Source organism: Neolamprologus multifasciatus, chromosome 5 (assembly GCF_963576455.1).
Source record: "Neolamprologus multifasciatus chromosome 5, fNeoMul1.2, whole genome shotgun sequence".
NCBI lineage: Eukaryota > Metazoa > Chordata > Actinopteri > Cichliformes > Cichlidae > Neolamprologus > Neolamprologus multifasciatus.
Window position 1 is genome coordinate 16,443,571 of NC_140443.1, and position 16,355 is coordinate 16,459,925.

The window sequence follows — 16,355 nt, forward strand, 5'->3', positions numbered from 1 at the left end:
GAATACCAGACGGGACGGTTGGCAACTCTAATAACTTATGAACAAAATAAAGTTCATCATTAACTTCATAGCACCCACCCAGCTGTATAGAAACTCCGTCATGCTAGCTAGTACGCAGTACGGAAAAAGTCAGAATAACGAAAATAAACTCCACCTAAACTTGGTTTATATCTGACCCAGATAGACTGCAGGTCATAACTTCTTACCTGTAGTTCAGTTCACACTTGGACCGGCGGCCGCCTCGGGTCTCTTTTCCTTCTGCGTCCCCTTTCCCTCATCCACCTGCTGGCCTCCAACACTTGCTAATGTTACAGAATCTGTGGAAGCTCCGCGATAGCCACCACACGAAGTAACGAGTAACGACCCTATCTAAATCCCAGTAACGACTAACGCGTTCCTGATTTTGGCATAATAACTAGTTACCGTGCTCGTTACCACAATAATAACGTAGTTACTGTAACGCGTTACTTAATAACGCGTTAGTCCCAACACTGTTCCTCTGGCACCAGTTCTCCAGATTCCTAATCTCCTTCAGGTAGGGCGTCTCGTTGTTATCAGAGATCAGGCCCACCACGACGGTGTTGTCAGCAAACTTGATGATGGTGGTGGAGCTGGTAGTGGCCACACAGTCATATGTGTACAAAGAGTACAGCAGGGGGCTCAGAACACACCCCTGGAAGGCTCCAGTGCTGAGAGTGGTGGAGGCTGAGACATGTCCGCCCATCCTTACTGCCTGTGGTCTGCCAGTTAGGAAGTTTAAACTGTTAGCGGTATTTTGATAAGTTTTACAGCTTTTACTGTTGATAAAGACTTCACCTATTGTCATTCATAGTACACCAACGCAGTTAAGCAATAGATAAACTTCTTCTATCTTCTGTGAATGAACCAAACTTTAAATGCAGTCTGGGCAATGAGCTGCCAGAACTTTTTCAGTAATTTTATTTGTCATGTCGAAAAACTGAGACATACAAAATTGCACTTTTTATATGAAGATATTTGAGAGATTAAATGTTTATTTAAAAGTCTTTACACTGTAAGAAAGGAGAGTTTCACTGTCCTGTCTGGTCCAATTAACACTTTCAAGCTTGAACCATGAAAACTTCTCTTCTGATGAAATTAAAATAATAATGGTAATTCAAATATATGAGTTCTAACTTACATCAATAAAAAATATGATATATCAATTTTGCAATTTATTGCTTGTGTAATTTCTTTTGGCTTTTTTGGGGAAAAAATGTCTCAAAAACCAAAAAACCTCATGTGTCAAATATATACATATATATACACTTGGCTTTACAAGGTGTGGCCCACGATGTAATATTAGATGGAGACTCCTGCTCTAAGAGCTGCAAGGATTTTATAGATCAAGCAGATTGAATTTACTTTTTAACATTAGCTAAAGGAAGCTCTACCTTTAGTATCTAAAGACTGATTCCAGGACATTTTTAAAGAATTAATGCACATTTGTTTAACAACATGTTTTTTCAATTACTTATTTATCCACAGCTAAAACACAGTACACATGTTCATAATGGAGTTGCCACAAAGTCTGCAGTTGGTAATCTCTGCACAGCAGACCGCACTATGGGAGCTAACTAAACAACATTAATAGTAAACATTTTCCACAGAACAGCGGAGCAAAAACTAACTCTGTGCACAGTACCGCTCTACTCCTGTAGTCTCCACCAGCCTCAATCAAGAGGGCTTTATTCTCTGACTCATATCTTCAGTCAGGGGAACCAGAGCTGCAACAAAATGGCTCCGGGAACAATGTGCAGGCCTGATTGCTCTATTGTGAGTTAGCTGTGGCCTTTGACATCTCCTCCTGAACCAAGAGTGTCTAATTCTGACAAGATTTGTCTGGAGACACAGCTGGAGGGCATTGTTACAGACAGGTGCCATATACTGCCTGTTCAACAAAGACAGTGAAGAGCTAGACAATAACAGAAAAGGGGGGGGGGGGGGGGGGGGAGCTGCCACTGTGAAAATGGCTGTCTGTCTGCACATGCTGTGGTTTTTGAGTCTTTAAAGAGACAGGCATAGAATATCCAAAAGGTTAGAGGTGGATAACAGAGGGAGCATGCCAAGTGAAATCAGAGTCCCGGAAGGTACGCGTGTTCGCTTTTGTCCATTTGGCAGCGACAGAGTAAGGAGAGTGTTTATGTCTACAGGGCAGGACAGTGCCAAGCAGGAAGGGCAAGGTCCATGAGCAGGGGGGACTGTGCCCACTCATGACAAAAGGAAAAAAAAAATAATAGTGCAGATCTGGTGTGAGGGAGTGTCTGTCATCAAAAATCATGTTAGTGTGTTAAAGTGGAGGAGGAAGAGATTGTGTTAACATGCTGAGAAAAAGAAGAGAGGTCAAGTTAAACAGACTGTCATCTATCCGTGACCCACTGCTACCATGAAAAACAGGCCTTTTGGTGCATCCAGCACATATGTGAAAGCTGCTGGCAGCTGTGCAAATCCGAAGGTGCATTCAGTGTTACAAATTTGCCTTCCTTTTCACCATTTCACCACCATCTCACACAGGCCATTCACACACATACCAACAATGTAAACAATAGCAGCAAAAAAAGTTGTAACTTACAGCCTTTGTATATGTCTGTAGGAATCTGGACTGCACTCGAAGAGTAGTTGACCTTGTTTTTAAAATTGGGATCGTCCACAAACTCCAGTTCCAAAGACGATGAAGTCTCCAGTGGATTCTCCTCTTCCCCGTCCTCAGTCTGCAGACACACATGTGCATACACACACACATGCACACACACACACACACACAAATCTAAGTGAGAACACAAATAAGAACAGACAGGAAAAAGATGGAGAAACACGCTAGTGTAGAACCGTATTTTGTCACCTCACATATTGTGGTTTTACAGGACCTATTGTCTGCTTCCTGGTTTAGATGCTTCTGTTCTCGTAGAACAATAGCAGGTATTAGCGCAGACACCAAACGGAGGCACTCATTAGTACTCCTGATGACAATCTCAGACACATGAGGTGTCGCACAAATTAACCCCAACAATAACTAGCACCTAGCACCACTTAATCACTGTTTAGTTTACCGCCAGGACGAATGAGAGCAGCGCTGTTTCGCTTCTCTCACCGATGAACATTTAACATTTAAAGAAATAAATAATTAGCATCTAATTTTTCTACCTTATAGCGTGTTCAGCACCGAGAGTAAAGATGAGAAAGCTTGACACATATTACATTAGGGACTCTAGATATCAAAGAGAGCCTGAATATCAAAAAAAGAGCTAAACTGACATTTGAGCTTTTTATCTGATAAGTTATCACTGTAGTACAATCTGTCGCTGTTAACACCGGATGAAGAGATTTTAGGTTGTGAAAAATTGAAAAAACAAGATATAAGCCTGCTGCCTAACTCTGTTTATTAGCTCATCTTGATCTGATATTACTGTGTGTGCCCTCTAAAGCCCTGTTAGATGCACTCCTAAAAAACAGGTAAAGCTGACAAGTCAACGTGGTTGACTCCTTGCTACAAAGTAAAAAGAAATATGGAATTTATGTGTACTCATGCACCAACCTGTGATACAGAAGTAACCCTCAGCAAACTCAGGCATCGTGCTTCTCTAATTCCTTTTTTATTAGTGAACCTTCATTTGATTTCATTCACTTAATGCTTGCAAAACAAAAAACTCACATCTCAGATCATTCTCCGTGCATTCAGATAGCCAAAGAGCAGCATTTCACATCGCATCGCTTTGATAAAGCAGCACGTGTTAATTGGATCTGACATGAAAAAAAAAGGTTGTTTTTTTGAAGAAATTAAATCAAAACCCAACGTCCAGAGCAAAATTTGATTGATGGGCACACTTTAATTGACTATTAAAATGCAATTACAAACTGTTGTCGGAATGAGCCGAGCGATAGCTTTGCTGAAGCCCCATTGAAAGACAGCAGAAGAGACGATGAGTATCGTGAGTATTGTTCCCCAGCTCAGGGGAAAGTTTTCATTACTATAAATAATATATTATAGCACAGGAAAAATATACAGTATGCTTGCACATATGATATTTAACCCATAGACCTCTACTTTATTTGTGTTTTTAAAATAGTTAAACATTAAAACTAATGACCTCTCAAAAAAATTCAATTAAAAATGAGTATTAGTTTCACTAACTAAATTACTAATTCAACTTAAACTCATGGCACAATGAAATGTTTTTTGTTACAAGGCCACCTATACCCATTGTTTCTTTAATATTAGAGAGTTTACCTCCTCTGTTTAGTTATATTGAAGATCTGTTGCACACAACAAATGTAGAATAAAGTCTACCACAAATTTTGAGTTTGAATTTAAGAGGAAAGACTTATAAAAATACAATTCACATGAAAAATATTTTGAATTTAGTAAACCTCCACTGGTAATAAAATAGCGAAGTTCTGCTGCGGTGTAAAAAGAACTATGTCTGTAAAAGCTTCGAGTCCCGCCCTATTCTATTCTGTCTACTTTTGGAATAATTCATATTGTAAATGCAAACAGTTCTCTCATTTTCACAGTGCTAATATGGATCCTGCTGCTTGAGGTAACCCTGTGAAGCTTCAGGTTTTTAATACTGTCAAAAGAAAGACACCTACAAACAGCAGTAAGCAAAAACCACAACCAGGATTAATTCCTTTATAGACAAGCTTGTGTGTGCTTTTTTATGCTCTTTGTAACACTAATTAACCAGTGCTGCAGCTGAAATGTGGAAAAACCCTGATGTTCAGAGTTGTTTTGTATTTTTTCCCTGAAAAAAAAAAGTCACTGAGTTGGCAGCATGAATAGAGTGCATGTTGTTGTGCATTGATTACATGTATCAGTTTTGATAGCAGGCACCGTTTATTCCTTCATATTGTCAACCTGTGACTGACAGTTCAGGGGGTGCACTATGTTCATTACTGTAATTAAAAACCTGTTTTTGTTGATAATGTTGTTACTGTAACCCTGACACAGGCAACCGCCTATGTCAGCCACATTGGCATGTGCCAGGATTTTTCAAAGTCTCTCTCTTAAACACTCCCAGTTCATTAAAGTTACAAACACAATTCTTACACTATCAGGCAACAACAATAATACATAATACACATAATTTTGTCCTCTTGTCCTGGTTTAATGGGGCTTTTTATGTTCCTACTTCATAAGAAAATAAACTGAGGCTAAGCTAAAGAGGGAGGCAATTTTCTAAGAAGGAAAACACATAAGAATTAGTTACTGTAAAAGCATGATCACACTATAATATTACTGGTTACACAGGGGTTTGATAGCAAATAGATGTCTGCTGGATTCATGTCAGTTTAACATATTGTTTCCGCTGTGAATCTGAAATGCTTTGAGCTTTGGCTATCAAACAACAGTGAACCTGATTGGGTTAGGGATGTTGGCTTTTCAGCAGCACTAACTGTGAGTTTGTTTATTACTCAGTGTGACACTAATTCTGTCAATGTCGGGCATGGAGCCTCTTTTTTTTTCCTCCCCTTTCTTCAGAAGAGCCCAATCATAATTAACCAAGGCAGTGTCTAATTAGGAGCTGAATAAATCCACACAGGAAAGACTGATTGGTTCATTTTCTTCAACCATCCACCACCTGTTTTGCCCCATTCATTACCCAATTTGTTAATTTTATCTACCCGTTCTCAAGGTTTCATTAAAGACTGAAGAGGCCAGAGATGACATTTTAAAGCTTCTTTCTATCTCACCTTCAGCCAACCAGGGCTAACCTGAGACATGCCGCTTGTGACCCCGTGTATGTGCTTGCAGGAAAGAGTGCTTAGGTGGAGGAAAAAAAAAGACTATGATAACCTAAGACTAAGATAATCCTTTTAAACAATGGCTGCTTCACAGAAAGCAACAATATGAGCACTAAACAGATGTTTAACATACTTAACAAGTAGTGCTATTTGCATTTGCACGTCACATCTGAAAACCTGTGAAAAACCATTTCAATTTTGAGTCACAATTACACTAATCACACTTTTAATAATATATTTTATGTGTCTGATGCTTGTCCTCCAAGTAAATTACAACCTAGTGAGACATGATTGACAATATTTTTCAGCCAGGCAGATATAAGTATTGTGCTGAAAGCGGGATCACGCAGTCCAAATAATATTTGCATTTTCACCCGGGATGCTTTGTCTGCTCTCTGCCGAAGCGTATCTTATAATCTTTTAGGAGGTGAGAGGGAGCTGCTTTTGTTTGTTTTTGCAAAGATACAAGTGTTTTAACTCACGGCCACACGGGACCCAAAAGTCACAGTGTTATTTCACATCCAAACAAACTCGCTTTTTAAAAGCTCAATAGCTGAACATATCTAAAAGAGGCAAATAAAACATTCTTCAGCTTCCACATTAGAATGAACATCAGACATGCTTTGGGACATGACCGGTTTTTAACTTAAAATGAATCATTGCATTCCACATTTATATCAAGCGCACACTGACAACAGGAGAAGTTAACAGGGTACAGTGTAGAAGAGAGAAAAGAGCCTGCCAGTTACTTACCATTCTTGAAAACAGTCTTCAAACATCCCATTGCTCTATCATTAAAAGGTTTTTACTCAAGAAGTGGAGCTTAACTGAAAGAAAAAGTCATCGAGGGAGGAATCAAGATTCAGACAAGGGAGTACTGGTGGACTACTGTTGGGATTTTCGAGAGGAATGACCTCTGCCTGACTTATCCTGTCTTTTTTTGGGGGTGGTGGTGGTTGTGGACTTGGTGATGTGGGGGTCAGAGGTGTGTCGCTGGTTTGGCCTCAGCGTGCCATGTTAATGATGACCGATGTTCTCCAATTAGATGCGCTGACAGGCCCTAAAGCGCTGTGTCATTAATCAAGGGAGTGGCGTGCACAAAGAGAAAATCACATCATGATTTATTGCTCCTCTGCCTCCCTTTCTCACTCTCTTCCCATCCTTTTTTTTTTTTTTGCTTTGGTGATCTAAAGAGGATTCTGCACTCCTCCTTGAAACTTAATCAATCAGCGGGCACGGGCTCCAAGTGCACCCCATCCTGAGGAGGAACTGCAGGCTGCAACCAGAGTGGCGGCCTGGTGAGACCAATGATTTGCTGGGCTTTTCTGCTTCTTTGAATGCCACTCATATTCTTCAGTGTGAACGGCACGAGTGATAGAAATTGTTCCCACTGTATGAAACTGCGATGTGACCCGTGTTTAGGTCTGAGGTGTCTCGATGGGCACAGAGGTCTGACAACCATCGTGGTCCAGAGGAAGGAGAAAACTCTGGAAATTAGACTGGAGGGAGGACATCTAAAATCACTGTCACATGCATGTCAGCCTAGCCCTGCTCTGTCACACCAGCTCACCATATAGCAGTGTCACCTCGCTAACGCACACAGACAGCCCAGGGGCCTATGACCGGAGGAAGGGGAAGGCGGGGAGGGGTGCATCAACACCGAGAAGGGAAAGGATGGGGTAGGGTTGCAGGACACGGTGGCAGGGGTAGGAAGTTGAGTGGGTGGGATTTGGGGTTTAAGGCAGGCAGACGTGTGTGTGTGGGAGGGGGTAGCAGTCCGTACTGTACTCACATAGTCTGAATCCGCTTTGGAATCGTAGTATGAAATGGCATTCTCCTGTACAGAAAAGAAAAGTAAAAAGAAAGATGATGAGAGAAGATATAGCAGTGCCTATATCAGCCCGGACCTGCGGTGGTAAGGTAAAGAGACTCATGGTTATATTCAATCACACTGTTCAGCATGAGAATATAATCAGCATCACAGAACACAGAGGAGTAGTGTGATGTGGAATGTCATGAGAAGGTGAGAAGATAGCTGTAGGATGTGCTGCATCTGGACGATGCTTTTGTTAATAAGATGCAAATGTACGTGGCACATGTTTGCGCTTTGTTTGAGACGCTATAGGAACAGTTTCTTGTGCTGTGGAAACTGTTGTCCCCTTGTGTGGCGCTGTGGCATGAGCTCAGATGTAACATGGAGTAAAGTGGTTCGTATGTGAGCAAAAATAAACTCAAAACATTACTCTCTCTGGGAGTCTTATCAACCTCTGCTGGTTGTGTTTTCAGTCTAGGCAAACAGCTCTCGTGGGAGGGAAGAAACAGAAAAGGAAAATAATGAAAATTTATTCGCATTACTTAATTAACAAGTAAAGTTTGTGGTCACCTGCTGAAGCCCCAGATTCAGTTTTCAGCCTTTACCTGGCACTATTCCCAGGATGTTAGCTTCCCCGCCGTGCTTTTTCAGTGAAATGGCATGCTTATCTCCCACAAAGGCAGGCGTGAGGGCGGGCAGGGGCTGCGTGTATCGCCCAGCGTCCGTGTGGCCTGCCTCATTATCATGAAAAGGCTGGCTGAGGATGCACTCTCAAGGGCAGCCTAGTGACCGCCTCGCCCACACTGTAAGAGCCGGTCATGGTCTGATGAAGGAGGATAGCTGACAGAGAAATAGAGTTTTCTACACAGGTGTACAAAGTCTTAAACAATGAGTACTCAACCTGATTAATTTACTCAGTTTCTATTAGGCTCTTTCTTACTCTTTTGGTACTGTTTGGTACATAATTATTCGCATCTCTCAAGTGCTCTCTGCATTTATTGATCTCAAGACAAAAACACACCCATACACTCACATGTATCTATATGGACAGGTCCTCTCTTTCAGCTAGCGCTCATCACCCCGTCATTCTCTTTCAATGTAAAAGCCTTTCTACACACAACAGCCGAGGTCTTGGCATGCCTGCAGCGATAATCAGCCAGTCAGTCATCAGCTCAGTACCAAACAATCCATCAAAGAAAGAAAAAAGCAAAACAAAACAAAACAAAAAAAAAGGGAAAAAAGATCAAAACTCAAGCTGACACCAAACATGGGGTGGGTGAGTCTGGGCTCAGCTTGTTTGGGAAATTAGAGAGGACAAGAGAGAGGAAGAGCAGGATTTCCTTCCCGATACATCTCCTCAACTTACCAGCACTCCCTGTGGCGCCCAGCTCTTTGAGACATCAGGAGTGAGCAAAGGAAGGAAAAGAGCTGAGTGGAGGATCAGAGCAGATCTTTCAGGGAGTACACTGGGTTAAGTTGGAGGTTAGGATGGAGGCTCAGGCCAGGCTGATATGGAGGGATGAATTGTGAAGTGAGAGAGAGAGAGAGAGAGAGAGAGAGAGAGAGAGAGAGAGAGAGAGAGAGAGAGAGAGAGAGAACAAGCGATGGCTGGTTGTGGTTGGGTGCAGTGGGGAAAGAGCTGCCAGGGCTAAAAATAGCCCATGCCTCTGCAGAGAGAGAAGAGAAATGAAGTGAGAGCGAGAGAGGGACTATGGCAAAGCAACAGGGTTGTTGTGTCTGCCAGCTGGATTGATCCGGAGCCCAGTCCTGCTTAGACTGGTCCCATGCTTCTAAAGAGTTTACTCTCAGTGCTGCGGCATTACAAGTCATTATTCAGAACTGCTTCCTGTAAATAAAAGCTTGGTTCCTCACACCCAAGGGACACCATCCAGCATCTTTACTCAAACTGCAGTTGCCTACTTCCCGATTACCATTTGAACTGCTGTTTTGCTATGTAGCCCTTATTACAGCTCTTTATTGAAAATTGCATAATATGGAGTCAGACAGTAATTCAAATGTAAAAGTGAATATGTGACTACATAACAGCTGCACATACTTCCATATAGGACACAAGGGGTCACCAATTTAACACTCATAAAAACGATACAGTCACTAGACCTCAACCTGGTTGAATGCCTCTGGGCTATTTTGAACAGCAGCCTCTGCCAATGTCATCAAACTCCAAATGAAGTATTGTGTTTAAGGAGAAAAGTGTCTATAGTCTTTGCCACAGAGTAGTGTACCTTTTCTGAGGCTCATTTTAAAATAAAATTAACAGTTAATTTTCTGTCTTTTTGATGATATTCGTATCACATCTGTTCTGATCCTGCTGCTGGTAAACATCATAATCCTGATTGTTTTGCTGCATTCCTGTTTTGCAGCAGCATTGTTTTGTATTCCTAAAAATCAAGCACACCCTTTTTCTTTTACATTGTTGCAGTGACTGCTAATGCCTAAAAGCTCAAACTCACTGTTTAGTTCAGCTCAAGCCAAGCTGCATGACAAAGAGCCTTTAGCAACTTTGGCAAACAAGATCTAAGTAAAGGAGTTAAAAGTCATAAGAAGGTTCTGTCTGGGCTCCCATGGCCAAGTTCCCAGAGATGTGAGTCATCCTGGACAGCACCGAGGCTCGACCTCTTGTGGTAGAGGCAGCAGCCAATGGGGACAGACATTTACCCATCAGGAATCGGCTTCATGATCACAAACACCAACAAAAATGGGGGTCTAACTCCTGACTATGAGAGCCTGCCTACTCCACCACACATCCAACCACTCACAAGCACGCACAGAAGACGGGTCCGAGGCCACTATGACCCTCTGAGCATTCACTAGGGTAACATGGCCATCTGCTGTGGCTGGTCACAGGCCTCCACAGGCTCAGGGTCTGGGTTAAACACACATCTCATACACTACCAAGGCAGCAATTATCCCTCACTGATCTCCTTACCCTCTGCACACGGCTGGCTTACACATGCACAAAAAAATGTATGATCTTATGTCTACAGAAACTGGGTGCGTACATGCAAACTATAGCTTGCATGTACATACCCACAAAACAGCAACACACAAAGCAGGAGAAATTCCCACTGACACAGTGCTATCAGTAAATTAAATCTATCATGCTGAGTGGACCAACAAATTCCAAACAGGAGACAAACACTGAGGTCAGCTGATGATCTCCAGCCACTCCCCTACATCAATCTTCCCCTGCTCATCTCCTACCGCTCTCCTCCGCTCACCGTTATCTTGAGCTGCTTCCTCTTTTCTCCCTTTGCCCCATCTCCCCTTCTCCTCCTCCCTGCCCCGTCTTATCTTCATCTTTTCCAATCTCTCTTTCCTCAATACCGGCCTCCTCTCGCCAATTTCTGATTTCACCAAAAGCAGCAACGTGTAGGTTAGATGCCTACTGTTGCTATAGAAACCGCCCCTGTGCTCTAGATCACAATGTGACTTTGTCTCCTCGCCAGGGCTCCTATGCCTGCTCGTTTTTATGTCTGACCAGATACATGCCTGCCTATCTTTGCTTTGTTTGTTTTTTTAAATGTCTCTGTAAAAGGTTGTTCTTCTTCATTGTGTTTTCTTCTCACAGGTGATGCATGCTATTTCAAATTCGGCTATTGCTTGTAGTTACACATTTAAACTTCAATATCCACTTTCAGGTGAAGGTCAGAGCTCAAAATTTCATGATATGTGAAGAAGAGCTTGGCAGATAATTCATCTTCTAAAGCGCGTCATAACAATTCTGACTGAAAAATGGCTGGCACCTATAAAAGGATGCTAAATGTAGGGGTACATGTTATGACTGAGCACGGTCGCTGGGGCTCAATCTTCTGAATTTGAATCTGTGAGCTCTCTCAGCATGCTGGCTGCGACAGGTTGACATTTGAATGCGAGACAAGCGCTCCATCATCGGTGGGGACAGATTACAGTCATATTCATATCTCCTCTGGACACCTGCTAATGAATTTATAATTACAGAACACACTTTGTGCTTCTGCTGTGCCCTGGGGTGTGCACACAAGCATGGAGTAACACAAACACACACACAGACACGCACACACAGCGAACCTCTCTCTTGGCCCCGATAGTCTTGCAATCATTCCAAGCACCAGTTTCCCTAATGGAAGCTGACATTATATCAAACACAATAAAGTTTTTCATTTACTGCTCTTCATTAACCCACGCACATCAGCCCATAAGGTACACACTACCACACAAACACATGCGCACACAGCTCAGTTAGTGTGAAAATTGAAGTAGAATAAAAAAGGAAAGCTGATACAATGTGATCCGACTCCAGAGAACTAATCTGTGAAGTTTTGCTGGAAACCAGTTAAGATGCTTTACATTTTCACCCCCTTCATATCTCCTTGGCTCTGATTTCCACTCCTATCTTTATCTAGGTACCAGTTTAGCACATGAACTGCAGTCCATTATCCGGCTGGGTGATGAGTGAGAATACAAATCTCTGACTAAGTCGGATTGGATGCTCGCTATTACAGAGTCTGATTGCACCTATATGAGAATATAGCAGGTAATTGTTTGGAGAATTCACAGCAAGTGTGCGAGCATCATGTCTCCCACCTCCTGCACGCTCTACCCAGGCAGCACATCTCATCTAAAACGGCACATATGTGAAATGTCACATGTTCAGACTTTGTCCTGACTTCACTCTCCAGACGTTTGAACTTGATAAGAACTGGACAATATTGTGTGTGCACACACCACACACACAGAATACAATTTACGTATGTTAAGCAAGAAATGACTGACATCCAATTTCTTATGGAGACAGAGGAAATACATACACAAGGGCATTCATACTAAAAGGAGAGACATCCAAATTAAATCGTAATACGCCATCAGAAACTAATTTGTTCAGCTCGTTTTCTTTAGTATATATGGCTCTCAGGTTTGTACTGAAAAGGTGAACTCATGAAATATGTCTCTTAAACAGAGGCAAATTAATCATAGACATTAAAAAAAAAAAATTGTCAGAAATCTGAGGGGCCTTTTACCACTTTGATCTTGAACTGCAGAGGTTGCCTGTGAATAAAATATGAAACTTTGTTCTTTAGGGGAGCTGTTCTCGCTGCTGGCAGTGTGTTTTTTTTTTCCTTCTCACTGTATGCTTATAAAAAGCACAGTATGTGGACGTTTGTAATTAAAATGCATGGAACATTTTACAGTGCAGGACTTCCACCTATAGCAGACTGCATTTCTGGGGGAGGGGTGGTTGGTGCGGGGCATTGCCAGTCCTAGTGCGCTGGCTATGGGGTGCGGCTGTAAAGTTATCAGCGTGGGAGCTATTAGTGCTGTGGCTTGAAGCCTTCGTTGTACTTACAGTAACATAACGAGTGGTCATCAGCTTGAGTAGTTCCTGTTCTGTCTCTGTATGTGTGCCAACTCTCCAGTCAGAATGAATATAGACAGGCAGACACACATTCTTCCAAACACACAAGCACAGAAAACCCTCATTAACAGAAGCAAACTACATCTAAAGTCTAAAAATAAGACAAATCTATCTATCTATCTACCTACCTATCTATGTTAAAGGAATTTTCAAAATGTTTTCATTTATGTATTTTTCTGTGGGTTCAAGGCAAAGTATTGCTAATGCCTTTTAACTTCAGCTCTTCAAGGCAGACTGCTGTTTGATGTGTCAGGTCCTGAAAAAAAGGCTGTTTTTTTTTTTTTTTTAAACCAGTGAAGGTTAGAAAAATGTCTTTTTATAATTCCAAGTCAATGAGAAGAGTCAACAGGCAAACTGGAAATTAAACCGCTGGCCCAGAAGAATAAGAAAACAAGAGAAGGAGAAAGCTATTGAGCTGAAGTGAAACTCAGATAAAGGGGTGTATGATTGAGGCCTTGGGCGCGGCTGCCTCGCTCTCTCTCTCTCTTGCTCTCTCATTGGCATGCTCTGTATCTCGAGGCTTTTAAGCGATTAGGGAGCTGCTGAGACCATGGCGTCCAAGCATAGCTTCATGCAGATGTTCATTTGTATGCCAATAAACAAATGTGCCCCCAGATTAAAGCTCCAATACACAGTGCAAATTCAGCAAAGTGAATGACATTCTCCATGGACAACTCATCAATGTCTTGCTCCTCTTCACGCACAACCCCATGCCTCCTCCGAACTGCACCCTGACTTCAAAGACTGGCAAAAATCCGTGAGATAGAAGAAGAAACGAGTCAAGAAAGAGAAGAGTCTTGATTATTTTAAAATGAAAAGGAAATAGTTTATTTGAATACATTACATTACGTTACATGAGCCCCCAATTTGAATCTGCAAATTCCCTTCTTTAAGTCTCTCTTTGTAAACACCCTGCAGGTCAAAGATGCCAACTTTTTTTCTCCTCTTATATCCTTCCTCCCTCTCTTTTCCTCTTTCGTTTACATCTCTGCTGTGCTGTCTTTTTCTTTCAGAGCCTGACACTTTCCCTCGGTAAAAGCAGTTAAATCAGTCTGTGAATATTCCAATCCTGTGATAAGGAAAGAAGGCTTTGTCCTGCTGCACTCTGGGTAATGCTGCACTCCATTGTTGGCTGACAGGGCTCCATTGAGTAGCAGGTTTTAACGCTGATAGCATCACCACCCTGCATGGACACAGTGCCAGATAAAAAGCCTATCCAATGTGGCACACGCATGCCCACACCTCCAAACAAGCCTGCAATCTGATCATCACAGGAAAAGAAGGAAAGAGGTGCTGTAACACCAAATAAAGACAAATAAGATAAACAGGGCGTGACAATACTAACGCTATCATTGGATTCCCAAGGGATTTGATAAAGCAAATGCAATTATGTGCGTCTAACATTGTACGGCTTCCATAGCTGAAGTGACCAATCACATACACTCCAGCGCTCTGTGTGGACCGCCCCGCCAATCACACTGCAGCTTGGTATGACACTGGTTCTACGCTTATCTTAGCAAAATGTTTCCAGGTTGCATTTTTCTCGGAGGGCTGAATGCTGCTTTTCATTTCACTGATGTTTTTCAGCCATTTTACCACCGCTAGTCCGTAGAGTCCCTAAAAGTCACCACCCCCTCTTTACAGCCTGACTGAGAGTGCCCAATCAACAATCAGCACCAGCCAAAGGAAACCTGTTATTTTCGACCCCATAATCATTTCCATCACATGCCTTGCTGTCCCTCACAATGATTTGAACATTGAAATGACAAAGGGAACCCTGCTTTAAGATATCTGCAGATAGGAGCCAAGGACAGCAGGGACAGAATTCATCAAGCGAGTGCTAAAACCCGAGCAGGAATCTTTCCTCAGCTGCAGCATAACCAAGCTCTCACTGCTCACAAAATGACAGCCTAGATGATGAGAGGCATCACTTTCCTGGAAAGCTGTGGTGGCCTCAAACGCAGAGAGAAAATGAGCAGGTTTCTTGCAAACATGCTATCTAATGGAGGCAAAATGAGACAATATGGTGCTGTACCTTTGCAGTTAATAAATGGGTATCACCAGAGATCAAGGCAAGAGTGCTTCTTGTGTTCAAAACTTTGGACAAAACCTAGAGATACTAATCTTAAATGTAACTATACTCATACTTGGAGGCTAATTGATATTAAATTACCATCTGATTACATATTTATTTGCAACAGTGCGGCCTTGGCCTCCTCCAGCTAACATACAACTTCAGCTAGCCCCTCCTCTCACTAGCAGCTGAACACATGGACAGCAGCACAGCAAACTCAGTGAAGCACCTTAAAGAATGACAGCCCGGTCTTTATGAAGAATTTCATGATATCAGTAAAGCTCCTGTTTCAACAACAGTCAAGTGTCAAACAACTGTCATAAATACTGACTTGGCCAGGGCACACGTTAATGTTAACGTTAGCTGTTTAATTATTGGCAGCTACTCACGTTAGCCACCTGTTAAATGATCGGAAAGGTATTGCTTATCAGCTTTAAACCAAATAAAGGTTAGTTTCATTACCTTGCTTTGTCTGTGAGTCCTGCATATGGCTTCTTTTTTGCCAAACCCCCATGACACTATGACTAATAATAAAACAATAAATTTAATGTGGGAGTTAAGCAGCAGATGTTATCAGTTTTGAACTGCAGTGGTAATTGACATGTTCATTTAACAGGATTATGCAATTATGTGCCTCTAAAATATATTATGCTTCTAGGCTGAAGCTGAGAAAGGTAGATATCAGTAGCTAGAATGAAACAACAGCAACTTACCTTAATTACAGAATTACAGGAAATAAATAGAGCTGCAGCTGATTACATGTGCATGGACAATATTGTTCTAATCTTTGTTTACTATACCTCTTATTTAAGGTTATAAGGTTATTTTCCCTCTGTGGTATCAGAAATGGTATTGAGTATTTTCCTGGCTATTGATATTGAGTTTGAAATTCTAGTATTATGACAACCTTAAATGTTACATTGTAGAAAACCTGAAACTTACATTAGTAAATAAAGATTCTGATATTTTTCTATCACTTTAGGATTTAGCAGATGTAAAAAATTGTTATAGAAGAATAGGGATTTGACACTGAACTGTAACTAGGATTGAAGGGAATAGATGAATATATGATCAATATTAAGTGCAGTAGAAAAAGAAAACTACCCATCACACTTATGTTAATATATCAGCAATTACCACTTGTTGGACTGGCAGGCAAATACACAGTGCCTAACTCTAACTGGATGTACAGTAGGTGATCGATGTTATCTCTCTCTCCTCTAATTTCTAGTCATCTCTACACTGTCAGCTCTATAACAAAAGAAATTTATTTTTTCTAGTTTTTTTTAGTCCCC

At 41.7% G+C, this 16,355-nt stretch overlaps 1 protein-coding gene across 5 annotated transcripts in view; it reads right to left on the reverse strand.

Annotated features, from left to right (window-relative positions):
• The window catches only part of cacna2d2a (calcium channel, voltage-dependent, alpha 2/delta subunit 2a), a 173,090-nt gene that overhangs the window by 61,626 nt on the left and 95,109 nt on the right, over positions 1-16,355 (reverse strand). For 4 of the 5 annotated variants that reach the window (XM_085160110.1, XM_085160114.1, XM_085160112.1 and 1 more), the window contains 2 exons: positions 7,553-7,597; positions 2,591-2,729 (listed from right to left, as the gene is read on the reverse strand). In XM_085160110.1, the coding sequence (XP_085016236.1) occupies positions 2,591-2,729; positions 7,553-7,597 (184 nt within the window). The remainder of the gene's footprint in view (positions 1-2,590; positions 2,730-7,552; positions 7,598-16,355) is intronic. The other variant, XM_085160113.1, reaches the window with a different exon arrangement.